General features: G+C 34.5%; 1 protein-coding gene across 1 annotated transcript in view; it reads left to right on the top strand.

Annotated features, from left to right (window-relative positions):
• Window positions 1–26,403, top strand: part of PARD3 (par-3 family cell polarity regulator) — a gene marked incomplete at its 5' end in the record, with an annotated part of 522,521 nt that overhangs the window by 176,762 nt on the left and 319,356 nt on the right. Inside the window, one exon of the mRNA XM_023521117.1 lies at window positions 6,418–6,596. Within this exon, the coding sequence (XP_023376885.1) occupies window positions 6,418–6,596 (179 nt within the window). The remainder of the gene's footprint in view (window positions 1–6,417; window positions 6,597–26,403) is intronic.

The following is a 26,403-nucleotide window of genomic DNA, read 5'->3' as shown; positions in this document are numbered from 1 at the left end:
CCACTAAATATGCTTTCTTTTGTGAAATAGAATTCATATAATTCTGTTGTTTCAGTTAACATGCAATGAATGGTTTTGTTATTGTTAACTTAAAAATGAATTAATAAATATTTAAAATTTTTTCATGTTCATTTTATTTTTCATGTTCATTTCTAATACAGTAACTATTCCTATTTATACCTCACATAACAAAAGCTCTTTGGGGTCCCCAGTAATTTTTAAGTGTGTAAGGGTCCTGAGTTGAATGTTTGAGAAGCACTGATTGGGCTAGTCTCCTCCGGGGCATTCTTTTTATCTTATACATTGTACTTCCTCTATTTCACCAGTAGGTTTTTAAAAAATTTCTCTTATTTTAACATTTCTGAAATTAGAATGCCTGTTGTTTCAATCTCTATGTATTGCTAATGTAATACTTATTTAATTTCCCCAAGTCAAAGGATGCTATTAGTTAAAACTAGTGTATAATTTCTCAGTTTATATAATTCTACTTTGAAAACAACGAAATTAAATTTTTACAAAATTGACTTTTTTATCTGTAAGTTGTTAGAGATAAAATTTGCTTTCAATAAATTATTCAATAAGAGAAGTGGTTTCATAATTTGATTATGAACTTGGTAATGATTGAGCCCTGACCGAGGAGCCCGAAGCTCTGGCTAGGACATAGACCTCATGCTCCTCTTGTCATCTCTCTGGACTTCAGCTTTCTCGTCTGTTGAGTCACATGTTTCTTCACTGTGACTAATGTAGAGACCCATTAAATAAAAAGACTCGGATTCCTCTAAGTTAAGTCATTGGTTCTAATATGTTATCACTTAAACAGGTGTGCGTGCATGTGTACGTGTTTGTGTGTATGAAAACTAGATAAAAGTGCCTTATAATTTTCATGCAACCATAAAACCAAGAAGAAATTAAAACCAATTAAAGTGTAAATTTACACTTATCAGTGTGAGAGAAAATGAATGAAGTATTGTTGAGTGTGAATCACTGAATTGTAGGCAGCATGAACGTAGACTGAGGCCGTGTGGCACAGGTCTTGCCTTTTGGACCTTATGGTGCTTGTGTGCAGCATGATGTCTCAGTTTTTTCAGCACATCAGAGTGCAAGAAAACCTTGATTTCAAGATTATCATGATGCCATTTGGCATTCTTTTGAGAACACATAGTTTACCTTTTAAATTGAATTCTGTTCTTTTTCCATATCTGGTAATTGAGTCTTAGACACCTTCCTGAGTTTGACAGTGGACACAAATGTAAATATGGGGCCTGAAATTGCTTGGTGGTACTTGATAAGGTAGTACAAATGATAGATCCAAGTATATTTATATTAATTTCTTTTATAGTTATTATTAAAATGAAAACAAACCATTTAATGTGTGAAGAGCTCGCAGGAAGTGCTGCCTCATAGCACATCTCCTGGGGCATTCTGCATGTCTGCGTTTGTGTAGTAAATGCTGCCTGGTGCCCTGCCCCAGCATCTACCCAGAAGGGACAACACACAGAGTCCACAGTCTCCACTGTAACCCACATAATGTCTCATCTCCTTTCTTTCCTGCATCTACAAATTTTGACAGTTACATAAAGGTAAAATGCTAATTATTTCTGTTTCAGAGTAACAGATTAGCACAGTGATCATGTCCCATCAGTTGGTGATGGTCTTAATTATTTATCTAATCAGAATCATGTATGCAATTTATTTCTCCTGGGAAAAATTTCAAAAACAAATAGAGAAAGCTGTTTTATGTAGCCAAACAAATTCAATGAAATTATATAGTCCCTGAATTTATTTTGGGGTTGAAGTGTACTTTTATGTGGTTATTTTATTATTATGGGTAGTACTTTTGGTCATTACCTTTGTATTATTTTTAAAAGATCTTTTGTGAACTAATATTGCTTCTTTTAGACTTATACACATAAACGCAGGGAGGGCGGGAGGGAGGGAGAAGAGAGAGAGAGAGAGAGAGACAGAGATCGACAGAGAGAGAGAGATTGAGGCATACAGAGTACTTAAACAACCAGGTAATTAACAGCCCTATAATTGGAAAGCAACTGAACCCATATCTAAGAAGCAGTATTATAATTGCTTCGTTATTCTCCCCTTCCCTATTTTGTTGCTTTATGCTTACATTTCGAATTTGGTGAATCCGGGAACAACTGTGTTAATTGAGAAAAAACTTTCATAGTAAGAGCATTGTAGTATTAAGACACACAGATTGTTAGAAGTGTATTTTTGTGAACTTATTTTGAGAGTGACTATATAGTTCTTGGTGTGTTTTATTTTTATTTTTTTTGGCGCAGATTATATAAACTCATAAGTTTCTACGTACACTTAAAAATTGGAAAATTTTCTTTTCTGTAATTTTATGTGTGTGTTTCTCCTAGCAGATTAAGATAACCACCAACAATATTAAATGTTCAGTATATTTTTTTCTCTGATAATGTTACTCAGGCTCTCATTGTTATTAAATCCTTATGATATAGAAGCAGATGTTAAATGCCACTTTTTTTTTAGGATATGCTTCTGTTTCTCTGATCATTTCTATTTTGCTTTAACATCTTTGAGACTATTGAATTGATGATGATTTAAATATAACCTTCAATGAATATAAATAGTTTGTCTTTAGCATCTCAAGGAAATATGCATCTACACCACTGACCAATGCATCAATGCTCCAGAAATGTTTCTCATAGAGTAAACGAGTTGACTACACCGTTAAAGTTGTTTTGTAGAGACTTTTTTTTTAATTTTTATTTTTCAGTTACAGTTGGCATACAATACTATATTAATTTCGAGTATACAACATGGTGCTTAGACATCTATATAACTCACAATGTGATCACCCCAATAAATCTAGTGCCCCTCTGACATCATACATAGTTATTACAGTGTTATTGGCTATATTTCTTATGCTATTCTTTCTATCTTCATGTTTATTTTGTAACTACTAATTTGTACTTAATCTTTTCCCCCTTTTCACCAACCCCCCCACTCCCAACCCCTCCCACCTGGTAACCTTCAAAATGTTCTCTGTCTCTAAGTTTGTTTCTGCTTTTTTGTTTGTTCGCTTATTTTGTTCTTTATAGTCCACATATACGTGCAATCATATGGCATTTGTCTTCCTCTATCTGACTTACTCCACTCAGCACACTACCCTCTAGGTCCATCGTGAAATATATTTTTCCATCCCTTAACTTTTAGTCTCTATGTATCTTTTAATCTGAAGTGAGTCTCTTGTTTTCTTATCCATTCAGCCACCCTACATTTTGATTAGCGAATTTAACTCTTTTTCATTTCAAGTACTCGTTGTTAGATATGTAGTTATTGCCATTCTTTATTTAGACTTTGGATACCTATTTTTTTCTTCTTCTTAAAGAAGTCCCTCCAACATTTCCTATAATACTGGTTTGGTAGTGATGAACTCCTTTAGCTTTTTCTTGTCTGGGAAGCTCTTTGTCTGTCCTTTGATTCTAAATGATAACTTTGCTGGGTATAGTATTCTTGGTTTGTAGGTCCTGGGTTTTCATCACTTTGACTATTTTGTGTCAAGCCCTTCTGGCCTGTAAAGTTTCTGTTGAGAAGTCGGCTGACAGTCTTATAGGTGTTCCCTTGTATGTAACTAATTGCTTTTCTCTTGCTGCTTTTAAGATCCTCTCTTTGAATTTAACCTTTGGCATTTTAATTATGATGTATCTTGGTGGAGGCCTCTTTGGGTTCATCTTGTTTGAGAATCTCTGAACTTCCTGGGCTTGTATGTCTATTTCTCTCACTAGGATAGGGAAGATATTTGTCATTTCTTCAAATATGATTTAAATTCCTTGCTCTCTCCTCTTTTTGGTACTCCTATGATGTGAATGTTGTTACACTTGATATTGTCCCAGAGGCTTCTTAAACTATCTTGATTTCTTTGCATTATTTTTTTCTTGTTGCTATTCTGATTGAGTGTTCTCTGCTACCTCATCCTCTATGTTGCTGATTCTATCCTCTATTTAATCTACTTTATTGATTCTCTCTGATGTACTCTTCATCTCATATTCTTCATTTCTGACTGGCTCCCTGTTAGGTTTTCCATTTCCATTTTTATTTTTTTTTTTTATATCTTTGTTAAAGTTCTCACTGAGTTCATCTACTCTTCCCCTAAGTTCCTTGAGCATCCTTATAACCAGTGTTTTGAACTCTGCATCTGGTGCATGCCTCCATTTTGGTGAATTCTTTTTCTGGAGCTTTGTTCTGTTCTTTCATGTGGGACATGCTTCTTTGTCTCCCCATTTTGGCTGTCTCCCTGTGTCTGTTTCTGTGTATTATGTAGGGCCTCTAAGTCTCCTGGCCTTTGTAGAGTGGCTTTATGTGGTAAGTGTCCTGTGGGGCCGCTTGGCACAGACCTGGGAGGGGCCCAGCTGCAGGCCAGGTTCAGCCACAGCCTGTGTGCCTCTGGGGCCACTTGGTGAGAGTCTTCAAGAAATCCACATATGACTGCCACCCATGCTGGGCTTATGGGTGCCTCAAGGGTCCAAGTCAGAAACCAAGGCTGGCTGCCAAAAGTGCAGGGCGTAGGGCTGCTCAGCAAGAGGTACAGGGCACGGCAAGGCCAGATGCTGCTTCTTTGGGGTTTGTGAGCCTTTGAGAGATATTATGAAAGTTCGCAGTAGGAGCCAAGACAGATTGTTTGTATGGAATAAATCACTGGAAGTGGCTTGGATGGGCCCACAAGTTGGGAGAGGCAGAGTCTCAGGGAACCCCCCTGAACAGAACGACCTGTGTTATCCAGGTCGATGGCGCCTGTATCTTCTAGCTGGGATGGGGAGGGCTCAACAAAGGAACAAAAAAGCTTCTGCTTGCACCTCTGTCTGGGAGCAAACTGCTCCTTCAACCATCGCCCTGAAGCCCGACAGCTCAGCGCCTCCCTGAATGTTCCTGGTGCCCTTTGAGCAGCTGCAATGGCGCTGGAGCTCAGAGTGAGCAAGTCTGTCAGTGAGTAAGGCCGGGAATGGGCCTTTTAAGAGGAAGTCTCCACTTCTCACAGCTCCGCGTCTCACTCAGCCTCAATCTCCACTGGTTTTCACAGCCATTGATTATGGGGACTTCTTTTCTTGGCACTGGTACCCTGGCCTGGGGAGTCCAGTGTGTGGCTAGGACCACTTTTCCTCAGGTTGGAAAGGTGGCTCTGCAGCCAAGATAGCACTCCCGATTCTCAATTGGGACTGGGCCATTTTGTGTCTCCGCCCTTCTGACTATTTTGAGATGACCTGTTATTTGAGGTGATCTAGTTGTAGGGCATTTGCTCAGCCACACCCCTGGCAACTCTGAGTACTAGTTGCTTTATAATTTCGTTAAATTTTGGTGTAGTCACTAGAGGAGGTGTGCACAGCCTCTACATTCTACGCCATCCTGAGGCTTTTAATAAATATTTAACTTGCATCCCAATTTTTGAAAATAGGTTACTCTAAACATAATTTGTTTTATGTTTTTGAATGATTTTGCTCAGTTGTCGAGTAGGGCTTTTGGTTCTGATTCTCAGTGTTACAGACTCATTGGCTTGCTTTTATTCTTCTGTCTCTTCTCTGTTGTAGCAATGATTGTATCTGCCAAAATGTTCTTAGTTCTACTGATACAAATGTTAGCTTGAGTTTGATATCAATTTTGTTATAGTAATTGCAAACAAACCTCTTTCGTATGAGTAGTTACTAAAACACTCTTCCATGAAATTTCGTGAGTATATGCCAGAAATTTCCTGCATATTACTTTCAAGATTTTTGTTATCTTAAGGATACAAAATATATTTGTGCTTTCCATTTTCTGATTACACTTCATTGAACAAAAGATATATTTATACAACAGAATTCTTTAATAGAATAGCCAAACACTGTTTAAATTCTGTATTTTTAATTCACTGTATATGGATGAAATTTGTTTCATGGCTTAGATTATTTTTATTTTAGAATATGTATGATATTTTATTTAGAAATATTAGGATAATAATAGCAGTAAAGGTTATTATTGTTACTCTTCTGTTGAGTGCACACCATGTGTCCAGCACTATTTTAAACATTTTATCTCATTTAGTCTTCACAGTACTCTTATGAAAGAAGTACTGTTTTATTGCTATTTGTGTACGAATGGATTAGAGACAGAGGATAGGAAAGTCGCCCAGAGCCACACAGGTAACATGTAGTGAAGCACAAATGCAAGCCCAGGCTGTCTTACCTCAGAACAGTCTTCTCGTACATACCACATTTCTTTTGCCGTGAAGTGTTTTAAAGGCACTAAAAGAATTTCTGTTTAGAATGCTGACCCACTGTCACCTTAAATTGTTATTTCTGTTTTTTAATCTTTGAGATCTGACTACCTTTATCCTAACATGTAGTTTTCAGACATTAGTTATCTTTTTTTAAAAAAAAAATAATGCTTTTTTTGTATTTGTAGATATGCCTCTTCATGTCCGACGAAGCAGTGACCCAGCTTTAGTTGGCCTCTCAACTTCTGTCAGTGATAGCAATTTTTCCTCTGAAGAGCCTTCACGAAAAAACCCCACACGCTGGTCTACAACAGCGGGCTTCCTCAAGCAGAACACTGCCGGTAGCCCTAAAGCCTGTGATAGGAAGGTAACCATTTCTATTTTGTGTCTTCTTGGTATCTCCATGACGGCCCTTTGTGTGTGTGCTTACTGACGTTTACATCAAAGTTCAAATAACTTCCTATTTTTTATTGCCCTTGAATTTTCTGATAAAAGACAAGCTATATATGCTGTGCATTTACTTTCCATTTTTAAATAGAATATATTAATATTATTAAAAATGAAAACTTTCGATATGTAATAGGTTCATATAAAGTCCCTCCTTACCTTTTCTCCTATCCTATCCCTGTTTCTCTTCATGGGAACTCCCTTGTTAGCTTTTCGCTTGTTCTCACAGGGGTATTTAACACATGTATAAGCAGATATTCATATTGACTTATGAGGTATATTAAAGAAATATAGCATTATGAACTTTTAAGGATGAAAGTGGACTCTATGGTCATTTAGTTTTAACTACTCAATTGATAATTTTATCTCCAAAAATGAAAGTATACTTTCTAGTCTAGAAATTGATATTTTCTTCTTTGACTTAATTTATTTTAGACCATGACCTAATTTATTTAGTGTAAAGAAGTACACTTTAGTCTATTTAGTCTAGTTTTTTCAAATTGTTTGTTAATGCTTTTTGTTATATATTTCTACAGAACCCTTATTCCATTCTGTTATATCTCTAACCTTTTACCCAATGAACTTTAACCCGTGTTTGTGATTTTCACTGCTGAACCCGTAGAATAAATGCTCAGTAAACTTCTGTTTAATGAATTAAATATTTTTTGATGTTAGTACAGCATATATTGTATATATATATATAGAGGACATATTGAGAAATGTGGAACTATACTATTAATCACATATTAATATTAAAATTAATGTAGCTTGAAATTTGCTTAATATTTTTGTTCATCTGTATGAAAATACCTGTTTTAAATATTTCTTTTAACTTAGTTTTGCATTTCAACAAACTCTTCTTTGCACTAGTTCAAGTAAGAAAAGAAATTTATGTATTACGTAAGTTTAAAGTGAGAAGAATCTATAGGGAAAAAATAGTATACTGAAGTCTCTGATTTTTTGGATCGGGGGATTAAATGTAAAGATCTATCTTCTGAAACATTATATATTTGATGAGGAATCATACTGGAATATTTTCCATCATGAGGCTTACTCAGAAACTGCTGGTGCAGTAGAGTATCCAAAGAAGCAGAATCCAGTTTCGAGTGGGCCTCGTGACATTTCTGTTCAGAATGGACCTAATTTACATACTGTTCACAAATATATAAACTCGTCAAGTTGGTGATTTAAAAAAAAATATTACTTTTTCAAAAGGTTTTCACTTAGTTGAAGGATAATAAGTCAGAAATCATGGAGGTAATAGGGGTTTCCTTCTTAACTCATTTAATATCTTGGATGTGTGTGTCAGTTTGAGTTGCAGCAAACAGAACCACAGCAGCTACTTTAAACAAAAAAGGACTTATACCTAGAATTTGTTTCTCGGAAAATCAGTGAGAGGGCTTGAAGAGTAGGCCCTAGGCTGGACCTCAGGGACTTTCTGAACACTGTGGTACTACCCATGTAGACTGCCAAGGGAATAAGGTGGGGCTGCTGTGTGGGCACCTGGAGTCTTCCTACCTGCCTCTGCCTACTGGACACTAGCACTCTGTCTCCAAGTCTGCTTACCTTGCCTCTTGTCACCTGTGAAGCTGGGAACTGAACCCAGAAGTGCCTCAGAAAACTCCATCTCCACAGCCTAAGAAAATTCCCTATTTCACAACCACCATTAAAACCTCAGACTGTTGAGTCCAAATGGTCAGAATGTAATTTGCATCCAGATCCTTTTTTTTTAACTTTATAATTTATTTTATTTTTTTTAAATTAAACATATTATGGGTAATTTTAGATGCCAATAAGAAATTCTACATTATCATACAAAGAAAGCAAACACTTTAATTGTGATGTGTATTTTATATTTATGTTTATAAATTGTATTTTGAAATAACCAGAGCATGAGGTTGTGTCGGGTAGAAGTGTATGTTTGATGATTGGCAATAGAATCGTGTACTGGCAATTTCTAAATTACTTAAAAGGTTTAGTTCTGAATGGTAGCAGTTTCACTGACTCATTCTAGTATGCTCACTTTTTAAAACTAGATGTCAGGAGTTATATAAAGCTAGAAATTCTAAAGAGATATATCCACTTAGACTCGGCCTGAGACTGATGTCTTCTTGAGAGAGACATCAGTATTTTTCTGGGAGAGTCTGGGAAATGGACTGTAGCCTTCCAGCCTCTGCAGCAGGAGGCATGCTGCATGAAGGGTGAGATGCTCATTGCCAGTGAATCACATCCACCACCCTGACCTTTTTAAACACATATCTATCTGTTAAAAAAAAAAAAAAATTGGAGTGACTAAAGAATAGAACAAAATTAAATTATCCATAATTTCCACACTCAGCAACAATCAGTATTACAATGGTAGTGCACGCGCGCGCGCACACACACACACACACACACAGTTGGGAGTCAAACTGAGTTTACATATTTGCATCCTGATAATTTCTACATTTTGTTCCTATCATAGGAATTTCCCCTAGTGTGAATTTTATTAGGAAATATTTTTAATGAATGCATATATTCCACTTATAGAGTCTACACTAATTTATTTATCATTCTGCTATTGTTGGACATTTATACTTTTTCCATTTTTTTTCACATTCTAAGTATCAATGCTGTGAAGGTATAGTTGAATATAATTTTATTTGTTTTGAAAATGGTGACTTATTCAACAAGCCTTTTCCCTGAAGTGCTTTTTCATGTAGCCAAATGCCCATACTTTTCTGTAGGAAAGGCTTGATTTACATTCATATCTTGAGATGAAATCATATTCACATACAATACTCATAAAGGGTAATGTGTAATGAATTTGTCTTTTGAATTATCTTTGGTTTTACTTTTCAAATATCAATTTACTAAATTTGTTGTCTAAATTTTAAGCTGTTTATATTTTAGTTTGAGAGCTTTTTGAAAGTGTGTACATAGCTGATCAAATGCTGTCTGATTTTCAGTTATGAAAAGATTGTCCATGTTTTTTCCCCCCATCCCCTGCCCATTTTCACTTTATTTCCCATCTCTGACCACCCTGCCCTTTGACAACCATCAGCTTGTTCTTTGTATCTCTGGGCCTGTTTCTGTTTTGTTTTCTTTATTCATTTGTTTGTTTTTCTCAGATTCCACTTATGAATGAAATCATATGCTGTTTTTCTGTCTGACTTATTTCACTTACCGTAAGACCCTCTAGGTCCAACCATGTTGTAAGTGGCAAGATTTTGTTCTTTCCATTCCTGAATAATTCGAGTGTGTGTGTATGTGTGTGTGTGTGTGTGTGTGTGTGTGTGTGTGTGTGTGCATGTGTGCACTTCACATCTTCTTTATCCATTCATCTATTGATGGACATCTAGGTTCCATCCACGTCTTGGCTATTAGTAGGAATGCTGAAATAAACATAGGAGTGCATATCTTTTTGAATTAGTGGTTTTGTTTTCTCTGGATACCCAGAAGTGCAATTGCTGGATCATATGGCAGTTTTATTTTTAGTTTTTTTGAGGACTCCTCATACTGTTTTCCATAGTTCCTTCTCTAATTTACGATCCCACCAACAGTGTACAACGAGGGTTCCCTTTTCTTCATATTCTGGACAGTACTTGTTCTTTGTTGTTTTATTGATGATAGCCATTTGGACAGGTGAAGTGATATCTCATTGTGGTTTTAATTTGCATCTTCCTTATGATTAGTGATGTTGAGTATCTTTTCATACGTCTTTTGGCTATCTCTGTGTCCTCTTGGGAGAAATGTCTCTTCAGGTTTTCTATCTATTTTTTAATTGGATTGTTTGTTTTTACTGGCGTTAAGTTGTATGAGTTCCTTATTTTGGATATTGACCCCTTATAAGATGTATCATTGACAGATATCTTCTCCCATTTAGTAGGTTGTCCTTCTGTTTTGTTGAGGGTTTCCTTTGCTGCGCAAAAAATTTTTAGGCTCATTTATTTATTTATTTTCATTGTTCTTGGCTGAGGAGACCTAGCCAAAAATATATTGCTATGACTAATGTCAGAGAGTTTACTGCCTACGTTTTCTTCAAGGAATTTTATGGTTTTAGGTCTGACATTTAAGTCTTTACAACATTTTGATTTTATTTTTGTGTATGGTGTAAGAAAGTACAATTTCATTTTTTTCCCCATATATCTGTTCAGTTTTTCCGACACCGCTTATTGAAGAGACTGTCTTTATCTCATTGTATATCCTTGCCTCCTTCATTGTAGATTAAAATATAAGTGAGGATTTATTTTTGGGCTTTCTGTTCTGTTCCATTGATGTATGTATCTGTTGTAATGCCAGACCATGCTGTTTTGATTATTCTAGTTTAATATTACAGAGCGTGATTCCTCCTACTTTGCTCTTAAGATTTCTTTGGCTATTTAGGGTTTTTTTGGTTCCATATAAATTTTAGGATTAGTTCTAATTCTGAGATGAATGCCATTGGTATTTTAATAGGGATTTCTTTGAATCTTAGGTAGTAAGGATATTTTAACAGTGTCGATTTTTCTAATCCACGAGCAAGGTATATCCTTCCATTTATCTGTATCTCCTTCAATTTCTTTCTTCAGTGTCTTAAAGTTTTCAGAGTATAGGACTTTAACCTCTTTGGTTAAATTTATTCCTAGATATGTATGTTTTTTTGATGGAGTTGTACATGGGATTCTTTTCTTAATTTCTCCTCTGGTTGGTCATTATCGATGTATAGATTTCTATATATTGATTCTGTATCCTGAAATTTTACTCAATTTATTTATTAGTTTTACTAGTTTTTTTGGTAGAGTCTTTAGGATTTTCTATATATCGTATCATGTCATCTGCAAATAATGAGAGTTTTACTTTTTCTTTTCTGATTTGGATGCCTTATTTTTTTCCTTGTCTGATTACTGTGGCTAGACTTCCCATTTTTTTTCAATATTCAGAGAGGATGCTTGGAAGTTAACATGTGTGCCAGTCAATATTAAATTTATTTCTCTCGAGTCTGTTGGTGCTTACCATAATAGACAATTTCAGGATGTTATAAATCCTTATCAGTGCCTAGTGGTTTGGGATTTCTGTATAAAAACATGGAAATAAGTGAGTTAAAGGTTGGTTCATAGTCTTGTGATCCATCGATCTCTATTGTTTAGGATAAGTTGACATTCTTTTGTAGCTCATGTACATAGTATAGTGATTTCTATTCTTCCAAGTTGAATAAGCAAAACAGTTTTAGAATAATGCAACCAACGAATTAAAATCTCATTTCTGAGCAGGAAGGTTTCATTCTGGTATATTAGAACACTACCATGTTGAACTTTCTCCTATGGTTCACAACCTCAGATGACAGCCACACCCTTCTAAGTTACGGTAGTGATAATATCTCATTCCACTGTTAAGTTTAGAGGACAATGTCGGTAGATTTTGATGCTTCTAAGCCAGATGCGAGCTTGGTGAGAACAAGAATTATGGGCTTCTTGATTTCTTAAAATTTTTTAGACTTTTATTTGAACATGAGATGTAAAGGGGAAGAGAGTCTTGGCTTTTTTTCAGTCTTCTTTGGAACATTTACTCATTTCTGTTTTCCAGCATTTTGTGGCTCAAGGCCTTTTTCAACTCAGAGAACATTTTGTTTGCACTTTAGAAAGTATCTTGCTAGAAGATGTATTTTCATTTGAGATTTTACATGTGCTTCATATTTCATCTTGGGAAAGAGTATTTCAATCAGTGTGAATACTTAAATCATTTTGTCACCTCTTTAGTCATCCTTATTAAGTTAGTATCCTTGCAAATACAGAGTCAAACTAGTACGTGAATAGTGTTTGATTCATTCCATCAAGAACGATGTAATGAGGCACTTATCAGCATCAGCCTACCGTGAAGTTTCAAGGATAAAGTCTGTGTTCTATTTCATTATGCAGTAGTTATAAGCCACTGTTTCTTTCCCCCAGATAATGAGAGATATTGCTTTTCTAAGTTAAATTTGTCCTCCCGCCACAACAAAAATGAACTTAGGTAGTTTTAGCATAAAAACTGTATCTTGACTAGTTTCCAAGAAAGATTCATACTTGATTAGGGAAAGGGGAAGAGAGTGGTAAAAGAACATACTATATTGGCATGGCTAGCAAACCGCACCCCCACTCTCTCCCCCAAGAGAAACCTTGGAATGTTTTTGACCCCCTGGACTTATGATTTCTGTTTGATTTAGTTGGTTGGCATATTTGGTATCTTCTCAATATCCCTGATATATGCAAACTGTTTAAAGAGATGCTATTTAGTTATGTCTTTGTTGTCTCTCCTAACATCCATTAAAAGAGCTTTGAGACCTTCTAGCTTTAGAAAATTATTTTTATAAACATTTCTGGTGGTATATTTTAAGATTCCCAAAACAATTTTTTTCTGGTAATGAGAATATTTACTCTTTGCCTTTATAAATAATGAAAAGTATAAAGAAGTAGACAAGTAACTTGGAATCTTGAAGATAAGCACTATTGGCAGTTTGGTGTATTTAGGATTTCTATGGGGTATAACTGTATAGTTGGTGGCTGTCCTTGTTACCAGTGGGAAATCATCTGACATATAGTTTAATTTCTGCATTTTTTCCCCTAATTTATGCTCTATTAAAAGCATTTTTCTGTGTTATGAATAGTGATAGCTTGCATAATGATCTATTATGTACTGATATTTGGGGTGTACCTGTTGGTCACTTTATTTGGTGATTTTTCTGTTGCTTGACATTTATACTTTACCAACTTTTTTTTTTTGCTATTATAAGTAACCTTTAGAAGTACCTATCAGATAAGATCCTTATATAGATCCTAATTTATGTTGTCATCTTTGATTGTTTTCTTAGAATAAATTTCTGAAGTAGACTTATTTGACCAAGGAAATGAACATTTTTTAAAAGCTAGTTAATTATTTTCCATAGTTCATGAATAACAAAGTGGCATATAAATCACTGTGGGAAGCTCTAGTTGGGTGAGCTAGGGGATGAGAGAGAGGATGAGGAAGACAAGCAACTGATACTGTCTTGAGTTCCAGAATTTACTGACTTAACCATATAGCTTAATGGTCCTATTCGGCTCTGCACCACAATTAACCTGTGAACTTTTAAAAGATGAAACACACTTACATCACAGATTTCTTTGCCCACTTCAGGAAATTTGTTTATTTAAAGCTGCTCTTTTGATTCCGGGACACAGCCTTTTTTGAGAACTTGGGTATATATGAAAAGGGAATGTGTCCAGGCCTTTTAAGAGTGGGCAAGTAGAGTATATAGGTTATTTTGATATTTTTCTTTTTAGGCTAATTTTTATATCGTAGCAAAACAGAATCTGGAACCATATTTGATTTTGTGACATTTCACTTCTTTTCACACTTAGATTGCTCAAATTTATCATTTTCAAATTAAAATCAAAATGAATTTTTTTTTTAGATTTTTAAAAAAAGGATTATAACAACCCATTGAGATATTTGATACTATTCTATCAATGTAAAACTAGAACAGGAAATACTTTTTCTAGATAGAAGCTATGATACAAATAATGTTTCTGCCTATTGTTCCTTTGTGCGTCCCTTTCCCCCATCTTAGTTTAAAGTACATTTGAATACATAGAGTTTAGACACCAAATTCTCAGTATCATGCATGAGGTCATCAGTGCTAATTTACACACAAGGAACCTCCAGAAATTTACTACTCCCTGTTTTATTGAAAGTAAGAAAACTTTGGCAATTGATACTCAGCCAAAATATTAGCAATTAAAATTTACTTGTACTTAAAACTACCCTAAACTATCTGCTTGCTTGCTCATTCATTCATTCATCTTAAAATGAAATTCTGCATTTACCTACTTCTTTGCTTCCTCATCCCCTCTCTACTTTTTGGCTTCTTAGTCTCTGCTTCTTCTCATTTCTTTCTAATATATAAGGCCAGTCAAATAGATAAATTTGAATATATTATTTTATTTTTAAACTAGTACATTTGACTAGTTAGCTATTAAAAAATGTTGTTTATCTCTTGGTTATTTATGAACAAACTAACTGCCAGCTAGTAATAGTAACCATGTAAAACTTAAAAGGATGAGCTAAGATAGTTCTTTAAAACCACATGTTTTGTCTATGAGGGAGCTTATAGTTGTATTTAATTTTCTGGGGCATTAGCTTCAAGGGAGATCCAACTGAGACCTAAATCTTAGACTATTCTGCTGAAACATTTGCATTCCTCTGTCCATTGAAGGTTGTGGTCGCCAATTCAAGACCAACAGAAATGCCCAGTTTGGGGTGTGGTGAAGTGGTAGACCATTCAGTGAAAACAGGTTAATAGTGAAACTGCTCAATTGTGATACAGCTCAGTTGTGAAATAGCTCCACTGTGGAACTGTTTAGCAGTGAGCCAGCTCAGGCATGAAACAGCTCAGTAGAAACTGCTCAAGCAAGAGGCTCAGGTGTTACAGCTGAGTTTGTTAACAGGAAATGCAACCAGGCGTTTCTTTGAGGCAGAGGTAAAGTTAGCTTATATAGAGAGTGCCCTGACCCCAGTCCCCGATTGGTCCATTAATATGCAAATGAGGACTCCAATTATGTACTGTTTAACTGGTTCAAATAGCACTATCTTGATTGGTTGGAATAGAATCTCTCTGATGGGTGGATAAAGATGCAAATGAGGATGTTGCTGTGCAGTTCTGGAATGAGAAAGTCACAGTCCTATTGGTTGAAATACGATTCCAGGAGCTCCATTATAAAGATTGGCTTAGAAGGCAGAGGCACAGTGCAGGAGGTTTGGCAGCCCAGTCTGTGCCTTTTACCTAAAGCAGAGAGAGCAATAGGAGCCCTATTTTGCAATGGCTGCTAGACTCTGTTAACAAATTTGAGCCCACTTTAGCCACCAGGAGTCCTTCTTAAAGAGCACTTATATTCTCAGGGTAGACACCTGTTGAAAACCTCCAAAACTATAAGTTTTACCCTTCTGTTTTTCATATTAAAAGATCCTAATTTGAATGCAGTGCAGTTTTATGCTTTAAGTAAGAGGTGGTTATAATCATTGCTATTGTAGGCCAACTTCAAGTGCCAAGCTCACCTAGTCCGAATTGTTAACAAACTGGTCTCATCTGTTTTTGTGCTATATTTCAGAATATAATCTGTCTTCATATGCTTTAAGTATTATAATTTGTGTCCAAAGTTAAAAAATCCTAAGGTTCTATTGGGAAAAATGTTTGAGCCTGGATGTGATATTTTTAGAGTTCATAAACCACACCAGAACTATAAATTAAAAGTAATGTCAGTCCTTATTGAGCACCCTCAGAAGTTACATGTAGTATAGAGGAATATTACACCTGTTTTTCTGGACTTGAGGGAGAGCTTTTGATTGGCATTGATTCAATTATACTGAACAAAAATTCACAGCTTTAAAAATATTTTCACCTCATTTCTTTTTTTAAGTTGATTTCCATTTTTAATTTTTGATACTTTAGCTTATAAACCTACTTACTTTGAGTCTTGAAGTTAGATCTAGTCACTTCATGTTGTATCATTAACAAGAAAATTATAAAATGGGATTGCTTGGGACTAGAGCACCGGGTATATGCCATGCTGGCTGCTCTGATAATTTAATTTGCATTTTTTTTTAGGTGCCGTCATGTTCTGAGCTGCCTTTGGAGAATTGCATTTCAATCTAGGTTTTTTACAGTGTGGGTATAGAAATGGTTTCCATCTATCCCATCTCTAAACTGTATCTGTTTTAGAAGTTTTGATATTTCCATGCAATGATGCCAAGTTGTTTTGAGCACTTGCTTCTTGCCAGACATTGTGCTTGATGTGTTACATTGTGTTACATGTTCTGTCTCATTTACTCATCCTGTGAAGAGTACATATTGTTGCCATTCCCATTATATTGATGAGGAAGTAAAGCCTTAAAGAGTTTAAATAACTCACCTAATAGTTAAACCTGTTGTAAAATAATAAAGTTATGATATGATGATACGAACCTAGATTGTTCAGTTTCAAATTTTGTACTCTTAACAAATATGCCACTCACTTCCCAACAAATTTACAGACTTCATTTATTGCTCGATGTTTATTTAGCTGAATATTTGAAACTGTAAAATATTACATGATAACCATATAATTTTCTCTCTAAAACTTTTTGTTAGGCAATTAAAATATGAATATAAGAATAATGAGCATTTGTTTATGATTAGAACTGGCATAATTTTTAAAAACCTCACCAAGTCTATATAACATCTTAGTCTTAAGTAGAAATATGCTAGCTTCATTAATATCACTAATAATCTGATTATGTGAACTCATCTTCATTTCTGTCCCCTTTGGGGGGAATTTTTTTGTGTTTGTCTCTTTAATAATCATGATCAATATTTTTGTTATCGCTATTGAGAAATTATATACTTGACCTTTGGGATTTATATGCATTGCTTTATAACAGGGAAGTAAATAATGATATAATTGGATTATAACCCCAAAACCAATATAAATATCCATGAGATTACACTGATATTAATAAATGATTGAATAAAAAATAAATGGGAAAGAGACAAATTTCCTTAAAGAAGAATTTCAAATAATATATGTAATAATTCCTTCTTCAGAAGATGCTTTTCTCCTCCTCTTGAGGATTGGCTACACCTAGTAATTTTTTTCTGAAAGATAGAGGATTGGATGTGAAAAATCATAACTATAAGTGGAGAAGTGGTAGATTTACCTTAACCAAGTGATCAGTGTTAATATTATTAGTGATATGTTGATGTCATGGTGTGATGAGATGGGTACTTCACCTCAGTGGAATTTTTTCCCAAAGTCATAACTCCAGTGTAATCATGAGGAATCTTCAGACAAAGCAAAATTGAGAGACATTCTACAAAATATCTGATCACTGTTCTTCAAGAATGTCATGTCATTCAAACAAACAAACAAACAAACAAAACCCCAAAAAACAAAACAGGAAAGACTGAGAAACTGTTTCAGATCAGAAGAGACTAAGGAGATATGGTAACTGAATGCATTTTGGGCTCCTGGCAAGAAACAAGGACATGAGTTAAAAAACACTAACTGATGAATTGCAACTAAGTCTTTAGTTTAGTTAATAGTATTGTACCAGTGTTGATTTCTTAGTGTTGACAAATATACCAAGGTTACGTAAAATGTTAACATTGGAGGGAGTTGGGTGAAAAGTAGGGGTCCTATACACTATCTTCCCAACTTTTCTGTAAATCCAAACTTTTTCCAAAGTGAGTAGTTTTTTTAAAAAAACTCTGCTTTACAGGGCAGGTTATATAACCCACATTTTGTGCCAAAAAATCAGAGATGGCAGTTAATGCACAGATAATTGATCGCATGGAACCAGAAATCAGGTATAGGTCTCTGTGAGCCTTCTGACACACCTGGTCATTCTCTGAAATGTACTTTTCTCTTTGGAAATAAGTTATATTAAAAGTTCTTCAACTGATTTTATTAAATAGTGCTTTATGGTTGGCACCCTTCCCCATGACAATCCTTAATCTGAGAACTGCTTACCGGTTTTAAACATGCTGCATTCTCATAGTTGGGTGCTCCCATTTTTGTCTTAATTTCTGCTGTGACGTCCCAGTGCAACAACTGTTTTGTTTCCACTTTATTCAGATTGTTAAGGTTGTGGTTTTTTCTTTCTTTTCTTTCTTTTTTTTTTTTGAGGAAGTGGGGGTTTCAACAGGAATTACTCAAAAATTTCCCAGAATGACATTTTTAAAAATCATGGTTTTCACTTATAGTTTGGGGACAAAAACAGTTTCCTTGATAATTAATATTCTGCTCAGAGAACATGCTTTTTCTGCTGACGGGGTTGAAAAGAGGACTTCATTCTTTAGAAGTTTGAGCCATTGATTTCTTTACACTAAATGTTTCCTGAGTGGAGATGGAATTCTCCAGAAAAGTTATTGTATGAGAAGCAGTAAGTAGGATAAGATTATGATAAGTGAAAACAAACATTTTCAAAAATGTATCTGTGGAGATGGTTTACCTGAGGAGGCAATTTCACAGTTAAGGGGAGGACTTTAAGAAAGATAAAATGTAGACTACCTAGGCCCTTCATAGGAACCAGCCAGTTGTTCTGCTCATCCACCCAGTTCATCGAGGTTATCACTGTAGACTGAAAAGTGTAAGACGGAAATGCTAATATTTACATTGACAGGGTAGTTATATATGGTGCAAGTTCCTTGACTTTCAAATTTTCATACTTTATGTGTGTGTGTGTGTGTGTGTGTGTGTGTGTATAGCTTTAAAATTAAGGTGAAAATATTTAGATAAAATAAAAGATATATGTTGCATATTTAGATAATGTATAAGACTATAGTAAATATTTTGGAATTAGTCAACTACTGTAATATTTTACACATCTATCATCTTTAGCATTTGTTCCCTTCTTTTCTTGGTATTATGCAAATGCTCCCAATCCAAAATGCTATTGTTATTTACAATTTTAGTTTTGAGATATAAGCATATAGAGTTATGTGTTTTTGAAAGAAAATGAAATATAAGTGGGTGTTTGTTGCCTTCGAAATAAGAAATATGTATCACTTTCTAAAATATTTTAAAATTGTTGCAGATTTAAATTTGTTTTTCAAAGTCAAGCAGCATTAGTCAAATGTTGCTCTTTATCTTTATTATAATTTTAGAAAATTAGCCAGCTCTTCAAAATGAAATCTGATCTGAAATATTTATATTTTGTTTTTTTTTCTCGTACCTTTGCCCTTGGTTGAAGAAGTGGGATCCATAATGGTGGCCTGTTTTCTCTATTCCTGACACTTACGGCTGTAGTGTTTAAGTGGTCATGTTGGTTTTTATTAAGTTCTGTGCAAGAAACGTAATGGGAGCTGCTGTTATGCTGCTTCCCTTTCCGCTCTGTTCCTTCATCTCTCAGAATCCAGATGGTGATAACATTTTTGTAATTTGAAAAAAAAATTAAATTTTCCTTGCCATCTACCTTTTCCTCACCATCTTTTGCTTGTTTTCTTAGGATAAAGGAGATTATCTCAGTTATATCTGGCAAGAGATCATTGGAATTTAAAACAATTTTAAAACAAACATCTCACTCATGATTATTCCCCAGACTGTAGTATTTATTAACGAACCAACCATCTCTTATGTAAATATAATTTGTGATTCATGATTATGTAATGGCTTTGCTCGACTTTATCTACTGTAAATGAGCATAAACACTGAAACACGTACACACCTCGTTTTCCTTCTTGGTGTTTGCTTTCTTCCACATTCTTAACCATTATTAATGAGAAGGGGGAAGAGACAAAGAAAAGAGTATGTGTTTATAAATTTGTTTCTACTTCTGAGCAGAATTGTGACAAGACAAAGAGGAAATTTGGACATCCATACATTTTTGTCGAAATAAAATTATATATATATATGACTATATTCATTAGTAATAGACATATAGTCTATAAAGTGTGAAAGAATTTGTAATGAGAGACATGGGATTACACTGACATTGTAACTTTAAAATTTTTAAATGAAAAGAGTCAAAATCCTGAGATTTTAGATGCCAAATAAATAGTACCTCTGTAGCTCAAATTTCAGAAGTAATAAATATTTTATTTTTAAATCTTTATTTTAATCTTTATAAAGTGAGTTTAGGTTTTGAACAGGAATTAGTAATTTGCCTAAGCAAATTTCCATTTTAGTAATGTACAAAATAAAGTCTCCTAGCATGTATATCAAATTTTATTAGTTTTTTTTTTTCTCCCTTTGAAATGTTAAGGGTACATAGTTCTTAAAACTCATTCTGGCCTGAAAAATCTGAACTAAAAATCTGAACTCACATCTTTTCCAGTCTTTGTGATATATGCTCAATAGCTTCTTGAACACAGAATTATATTTAGATCAGTAGGAAACTCAAGGATGCTCAATATGCCAGAAAAAAAAAAATTCATGTTGAAATTCTCTTTAATATATAAGTACACATTTGAGAATTATGATTAGTTTTGCAAATAAGTTTGCTGTCACACAGCAAATCCTTCAGGTTGTAATGTTGACAAAACTAGAAGCATAACATTTTAGTTTTATCTCATAACCTACAACTGGCAGTACCTTAACATTCTTACTATCAGATACGAAAAATAAACCCTGGAACATGGATCTGCATCAGGCTCTGAACATAGAGGGATCTGATACAGAAAAGGGTTGGTCAACTTATAAAGGCCAAGACGTTTCCACAGGTCAACCTCAGAGCGGCATTAGGCATTGCTTTCAACAGATAGGAACTGTCAAACTTTCTGTCGTTGTTTATAAGTTGGTTATCGAACCTATGTTGTTTTGTGTGAGTCGGTTTATGGCCCCTGCATCTCACTTACCCCACCCCCATTTATTATCTAGAGGATGATTTAAAAATCAGGAAATTACATTGAAAACATCCTATCTACAGACCATTTTATGGTTGTTATCTTCTATGCTTTAGCCTTGGCATTGCTTCCAAGGTCATGCTCTGGAATAGCCATCAGGAGGCCCCCCGAATAAGCTCTAGCTTCAGAAAGGGGAATGGGTCTGCTACATTGAATCAAAAATATGATTACTGATGATTTTAGCAAACTTCATGTAATTAAAAAAAATTATCCTAAGCCATAGTTACTGTGTTCACTTTAGTTTCATAATTTCAGGTTGGACATCCTGAGAATGTTTCCTTTGTTTTTGTGTGTTCTTTCTTTGGGAAATGATAATGCAGAAAACTGGATCTTCTCTTTGACCACAACTGTAGAGTTGAAAACTATTGTAAATTTAAAATCTGAAAACCACATGGGAATATTTGAAAATATAGGATGCGCAGATGGTGCAAAAGTGAAATTTATGTGCATTGAGTAGTATTTCAAAATATGACACAATTCCTAATGATTTTTTAAAAGTGGAATTTTTGCATCAAAACAGCAAAAATATAGCCACGTTTCCTATGCTAATATAGAAATATCCATTACTTCTGTAATATTCAAGACATATTCCCATATTTCTGCAACATAGTGGTGTGAGCTGCCAAGAAATCTGACCATCAGCTAAATAGCTGTTTCTGAGAGATAAAGCCTTGGAGCTACGGCTTAGCATGCCAGGAATAAGCGTCTATCCCAAGGCATTGGAGGGTTCTGTGTGACTTTATTGAATTGTAATTGGCTTGGGGAGGGCTGAGAGCGGGAGAAAGGACAGTTACTTTCCCTAGTCTGGAAGAGATTTATTCCATAACCAGGGTACTGCTTCCAGGGAGCAGCGAATTAATATGCATTTCTCAGCCTGGATGGCTTTTGACACCTGATGATATGGCAGTACATTAAGATGATAAGAAAAATCCCTGATCACAGCAGGAACATCTGTTTTTTTCTGGCAAGAGGAAAAGTTTCCCACCCAGCAGCAAAGCTCACTGGCTGTTTGGGGCAGCCTCATAAGTAGAGGATTAAAGTTATAATTAAAAAAAAAAAAAAAAAAGTAATTCCTTATGGTATTTTTCTTATATAATCTTTTAGATAAAGTAGTGGCTTTACTGTAATAAATTATTTCTTGTCATTAGCAAATTTAATAATCTTTAAGGTTTTATGTATTGGTACTACTGATAGATTTTTATAAGTCTAAATAAAAAGATTGCTGTTTTTGCTTTGAAATTTACCAATATACAGATTGGAGGCATTAATTTGATTATAGAATGAAATCAATTTAAAATTACATTCTCCAGTTTATTATCAAATACAGCTCTTGTTGCAAAATATTAAAGGCAAAAAGTTTGTTGGTTTTGTTTTCCTTTCTTTAGGTTATGAAATACAAGTTTTACAAATACATTTAACTTAAAAATTTTGCCATTTTTTTGTAGTTGACTCTAATTTGGTCCATGACATAGTAAAGACTATCATATTTTTAAAATCACTTATACTAAAAAAAATGTTTCCAAATTGAAAATAAAATATGCTATTACATTTCTATTAGAAACAGCTAATATTCAAGCATATATTGTGAAGTAGAAAATATATTTCATGTTATGTTGTTTATTGATGCACTTACATCATAAATGGAGAATCGCAGCTTTATAGGACTATATTCTCTGTATACATAATCAGCAAGATCATGGCTGAAATGCTAGTAATACCTGCATGATACTATCAACAAAATAATGTATATGTTGCATAGTGATTAATTACGTATTTTAGAAATTTTTCACTTACTTGATAGAGACCAAAGATTACTGTAGTTTACTTTTCACATACCACAAATAAATTAATATGTGAATTTGTTATTGATTTTTCCATAACAATGTTGAATTAGGAAACGTTTTCATTTTCAGGGGTTAACGTCAGTTTTATTTTTATCTGTTAACTTCTTAGAGTTGATTCTGAGAATATAAATTGTAGAATTTTTTAGGTAGAGTTCAAAAGGACAGTTTGATCTGTAGCCCTTGCATTTATGTGATTACCCTGTAGTGGCCTGCTACATGAATTACATGTTAAAGTTGATGTAAATGGATAAATGTCACACTTTTAAGGTGCAGTTGGAAATAATCACATTTTCCACAGACATTGTATACTGTAGTAGGTGTGACATTAAATTGAAATAGTCATATAACAATGACATACATCTTTTAGTATAAATCTAAAAGTACAATTATTACATTTCAGTAAGAATACATTTTCACTGAAATTTATCTTGATACCTTTTAAAGCATTCCCTTATCAACTTTTAAAACAACTTGTAGAAGTATTCTTTTAAAAAGTGTTGATATTCTGAAACCATGTGAAAATAAGAAACAACAATAGGTATAGGCCACTGAGCTAAGTGCTTGAGTTTAAAGGTAAAAGCCGATCTGCCTAGGTTTTATTGTCATAGTGGAACTAGCAATTAAAAAGTGAACTAAATTATAAGTTAGAACTATAATTAGTAGTAAAATTAGAATATAATGGTAACAAAAACATGACATTAGTAATTTTATTGTGAATCAGGGAATGCTTCTTAGAGAAAGTAGCCGTTGAACTGGGTGTTGAAGAATGGTAGGTATTTTTGCAGGAAAAAGGTCATTGGGAGTCGAGACCCAGAAAGATCATGAGTGGAGGTGAAGAGGCATGTGGCACACCAAGCACACACTTGTTTGCAGGTTCCTCTGGTGACTTCCAGTGCGTGTCCCAGGTATAATGTGACCTGACATACATTTTAGAAAAATCCTCTGTAGGAAGTGGCATAGAACATTGTTGGAGAGGATAAGGCTGAGCCAGCATCCAGTTAGAGGCTGCTGTGGTTCAGATGAGAGACAAGTTGATCATGAGCTAGAATGATGGGTAGAGTGTAAAATATTGGTAAAGAACTGTGGATTGCCAAGACCTAGCACCTGTGGGGTTTAGAGAGGGAGGAAAGAGATGAAGAGGATTATGACTATCTTTCAGAAGGGTGCCAGAATTGATATGTGAGTTTCACTTTGGGTCTATTGATTTTGTGGTATCTTTGGGACATCCTGTTGGAAATTTAGATCATGAATTTAGGAAAAAAGTTTAATATTGGTGATCTTTGCCTAGAAGTTGTCCAGGAGGAGGCTTTGAAATTGTACACTTTTTGAGTAATAAGCAGTCCATAGATTGAGTCCATGAGAGCCATTTCAGGGAAGAGGAATAATGTCGGAGATTCAAAGGAATCAAAGGAAGCACAGGTAGCATCCTGGATTCTTGAAACCAAGAAAAGTGAGAATTTGGTGGCATCTGGATTCTTCATTTTAAAGATATATTTTTCTCTTTGCAAATGGTATTAGGTCACTGTGCATACATCTAGTTCATTATCAACTTTTTACTTAACAGTCTTAGTATCCACTGATTATTTTTGTCTGAGTGAATTTTTTCATTAGGAGTTAAAAATGGTGATTTTTGTAATTATTAATCTACTTTGCCTATTTGGCATTTTTCTGAAAGGACAAGCTTTCCCTCATCTACTGGCACTGTTGGCTTCCCTGAAATACATTTCTATTGAAAAACAGAATAGGTATTTAATAGTTTTTGTTTAATTATTCATTTTCAAAGCAAAGAATTGGTGTAATAATTGCCTTAGAGGTCGAAAATGAATGGAAAAATCAGGTCCCTTGCCAATGGTTGTTAGTCTCAAGATCCTTGACATAAAAATTATACTTGTGTTTCCCCATACTTCCAATCCTTCTTTTCGTGGACATTTAAGGGTCTATTATTAATAAATTTACTCTTTATGACTTATTTGAATTTCTTTTCAGTAAGTTTATGGACTATCGTGAAACAGATAGGTTTTCTTTGTTCTGAATTATGCTCACGTTTTAGGGAGGGGCTCTTAGTATTTGGAGATACACTCAGCTTTAGTTTCTTCATTTCCTTCATTCTTTAGATTTTGTCTACGTCCTTTGCTTATTTTACCATTTCCATGTTTTTATACGCAAGGTCAGTCCCTAATCTCTGGGCCTGGAGCAGCATCCGAATCTTACCAGCTTTTCTCTTGCATTTGTCGTTATGCTCCATTACAGCTTTCTTGAGCTGTACTAACCAGAAATGTACAGGGTTTTTTTAGTAAAAAGTACTTGCTGCTAATGTTTAATGCTAATATTGATTTTTAAAATTTATTTTTTATAGGATAATTAAAAAAACTTATGAAGTTTTATGCTAAAATTCATACTGGTAAATATTTATAGATTAAAACATTTTTTTCCCCACATGTCACAATATTGGCATAGGTTCAAGACTATCAATTCATTTTTAAGTTTTATTATCTGATGGAACTCATGAAGGAACAAAAAACAACATCCTGGTCTATTGCTAAGTTGTATACACTGCAAACCTATTACATTACACTTTTTTGTTTCTGTGTTTATATTGGCTGCTTATAGTTTAAGTAATGGAGAATTAGAACCAATCATGTATATAGTATGCACAGCCAGACTACCCTAACAGAAAGTTCTGAAGGAGGATATTTTGGTGCTTCTCTCAAAGTGATGCGAGTCCCTTCTCTCAAAGGGACGCTGATGCGAGTGGGTCGACATAGGTTAACATTTTAAATTTGTTCTCGTAGGAGATATTTAGATTTAGTTATTGAACTGAAATGTTTGAGTTCACTACCTTTGAGTGCCTAGCCTTGTCATTTCTTTTCAGAACATTGAAATTAAGTTTTACAGCCCAAAAGCCAAAGCACAGTTTTATAAGTTACTATTTAAAAGAAACATCCAATAGCATTTGGTTGTTCTGGGATGTAGTAAATAAATATTTGTTCACTAACTACATTTTTATGTAAAGCTATCACTTGTCATAAACATGTTGGGATGAACAATTGTGTCTGTTATGTACCATGTACTGGTATAAACTATTTTTTTCCTTGATATTTGAATTAATGCTTACAACTAGCCTGTGAAGTATGCAGCAGAACATCCCAGAGGGTCTTAACTGTCTTGCCTAAAGCCATAAACTACAAAGATCTAAATAAAGAAATTCATTAGTCGTCCATGTTTTACACATTTTTGGTAAATTTCAGAAAACATCTCACAATATTATTATAAGATTGAAAAGAAGAAGAAAAGAGAAAATGCCGTGTTTGAGGGATAGTAAATATCTTATGTAGAAATACTTTTTGTTTTCTTTTCCATATACTTGGCCTGGGAGGTTGATTTGGGAGGGAGTGTAGGTATCTTTCGTCTCTGTGCACATACATGTGTGGCTGCCTTCCATGCTATAGCCATTAGACTCCCTCATCCTTGGCATATGACTCCATTTCTGAGGTCTAATTTGGATGAAATGTCCTTAATCAGCTATTTCG

The sequence above is a fragment of the Pteropus vampyrus genome, unplaced genomic scaffold (genome assembly GCF_000151845.1).
Source record: "Pteropus vampyrus isolate Shadow unplaced genomic scaffold, Pvam_2.0 Scaffold294, whole genome shotgun sequence".
Classification (NCBI taxonomy): domain Eukaryota; kingdom Metazoa; phylum Chordata; class Mammalia; order Chiroptera; family Pteropodidae; genus Pteropus; species Pteropus vampyrus.
This window is presented reverse-complemented; position numbering and strand designations above follow the sequence as displayed.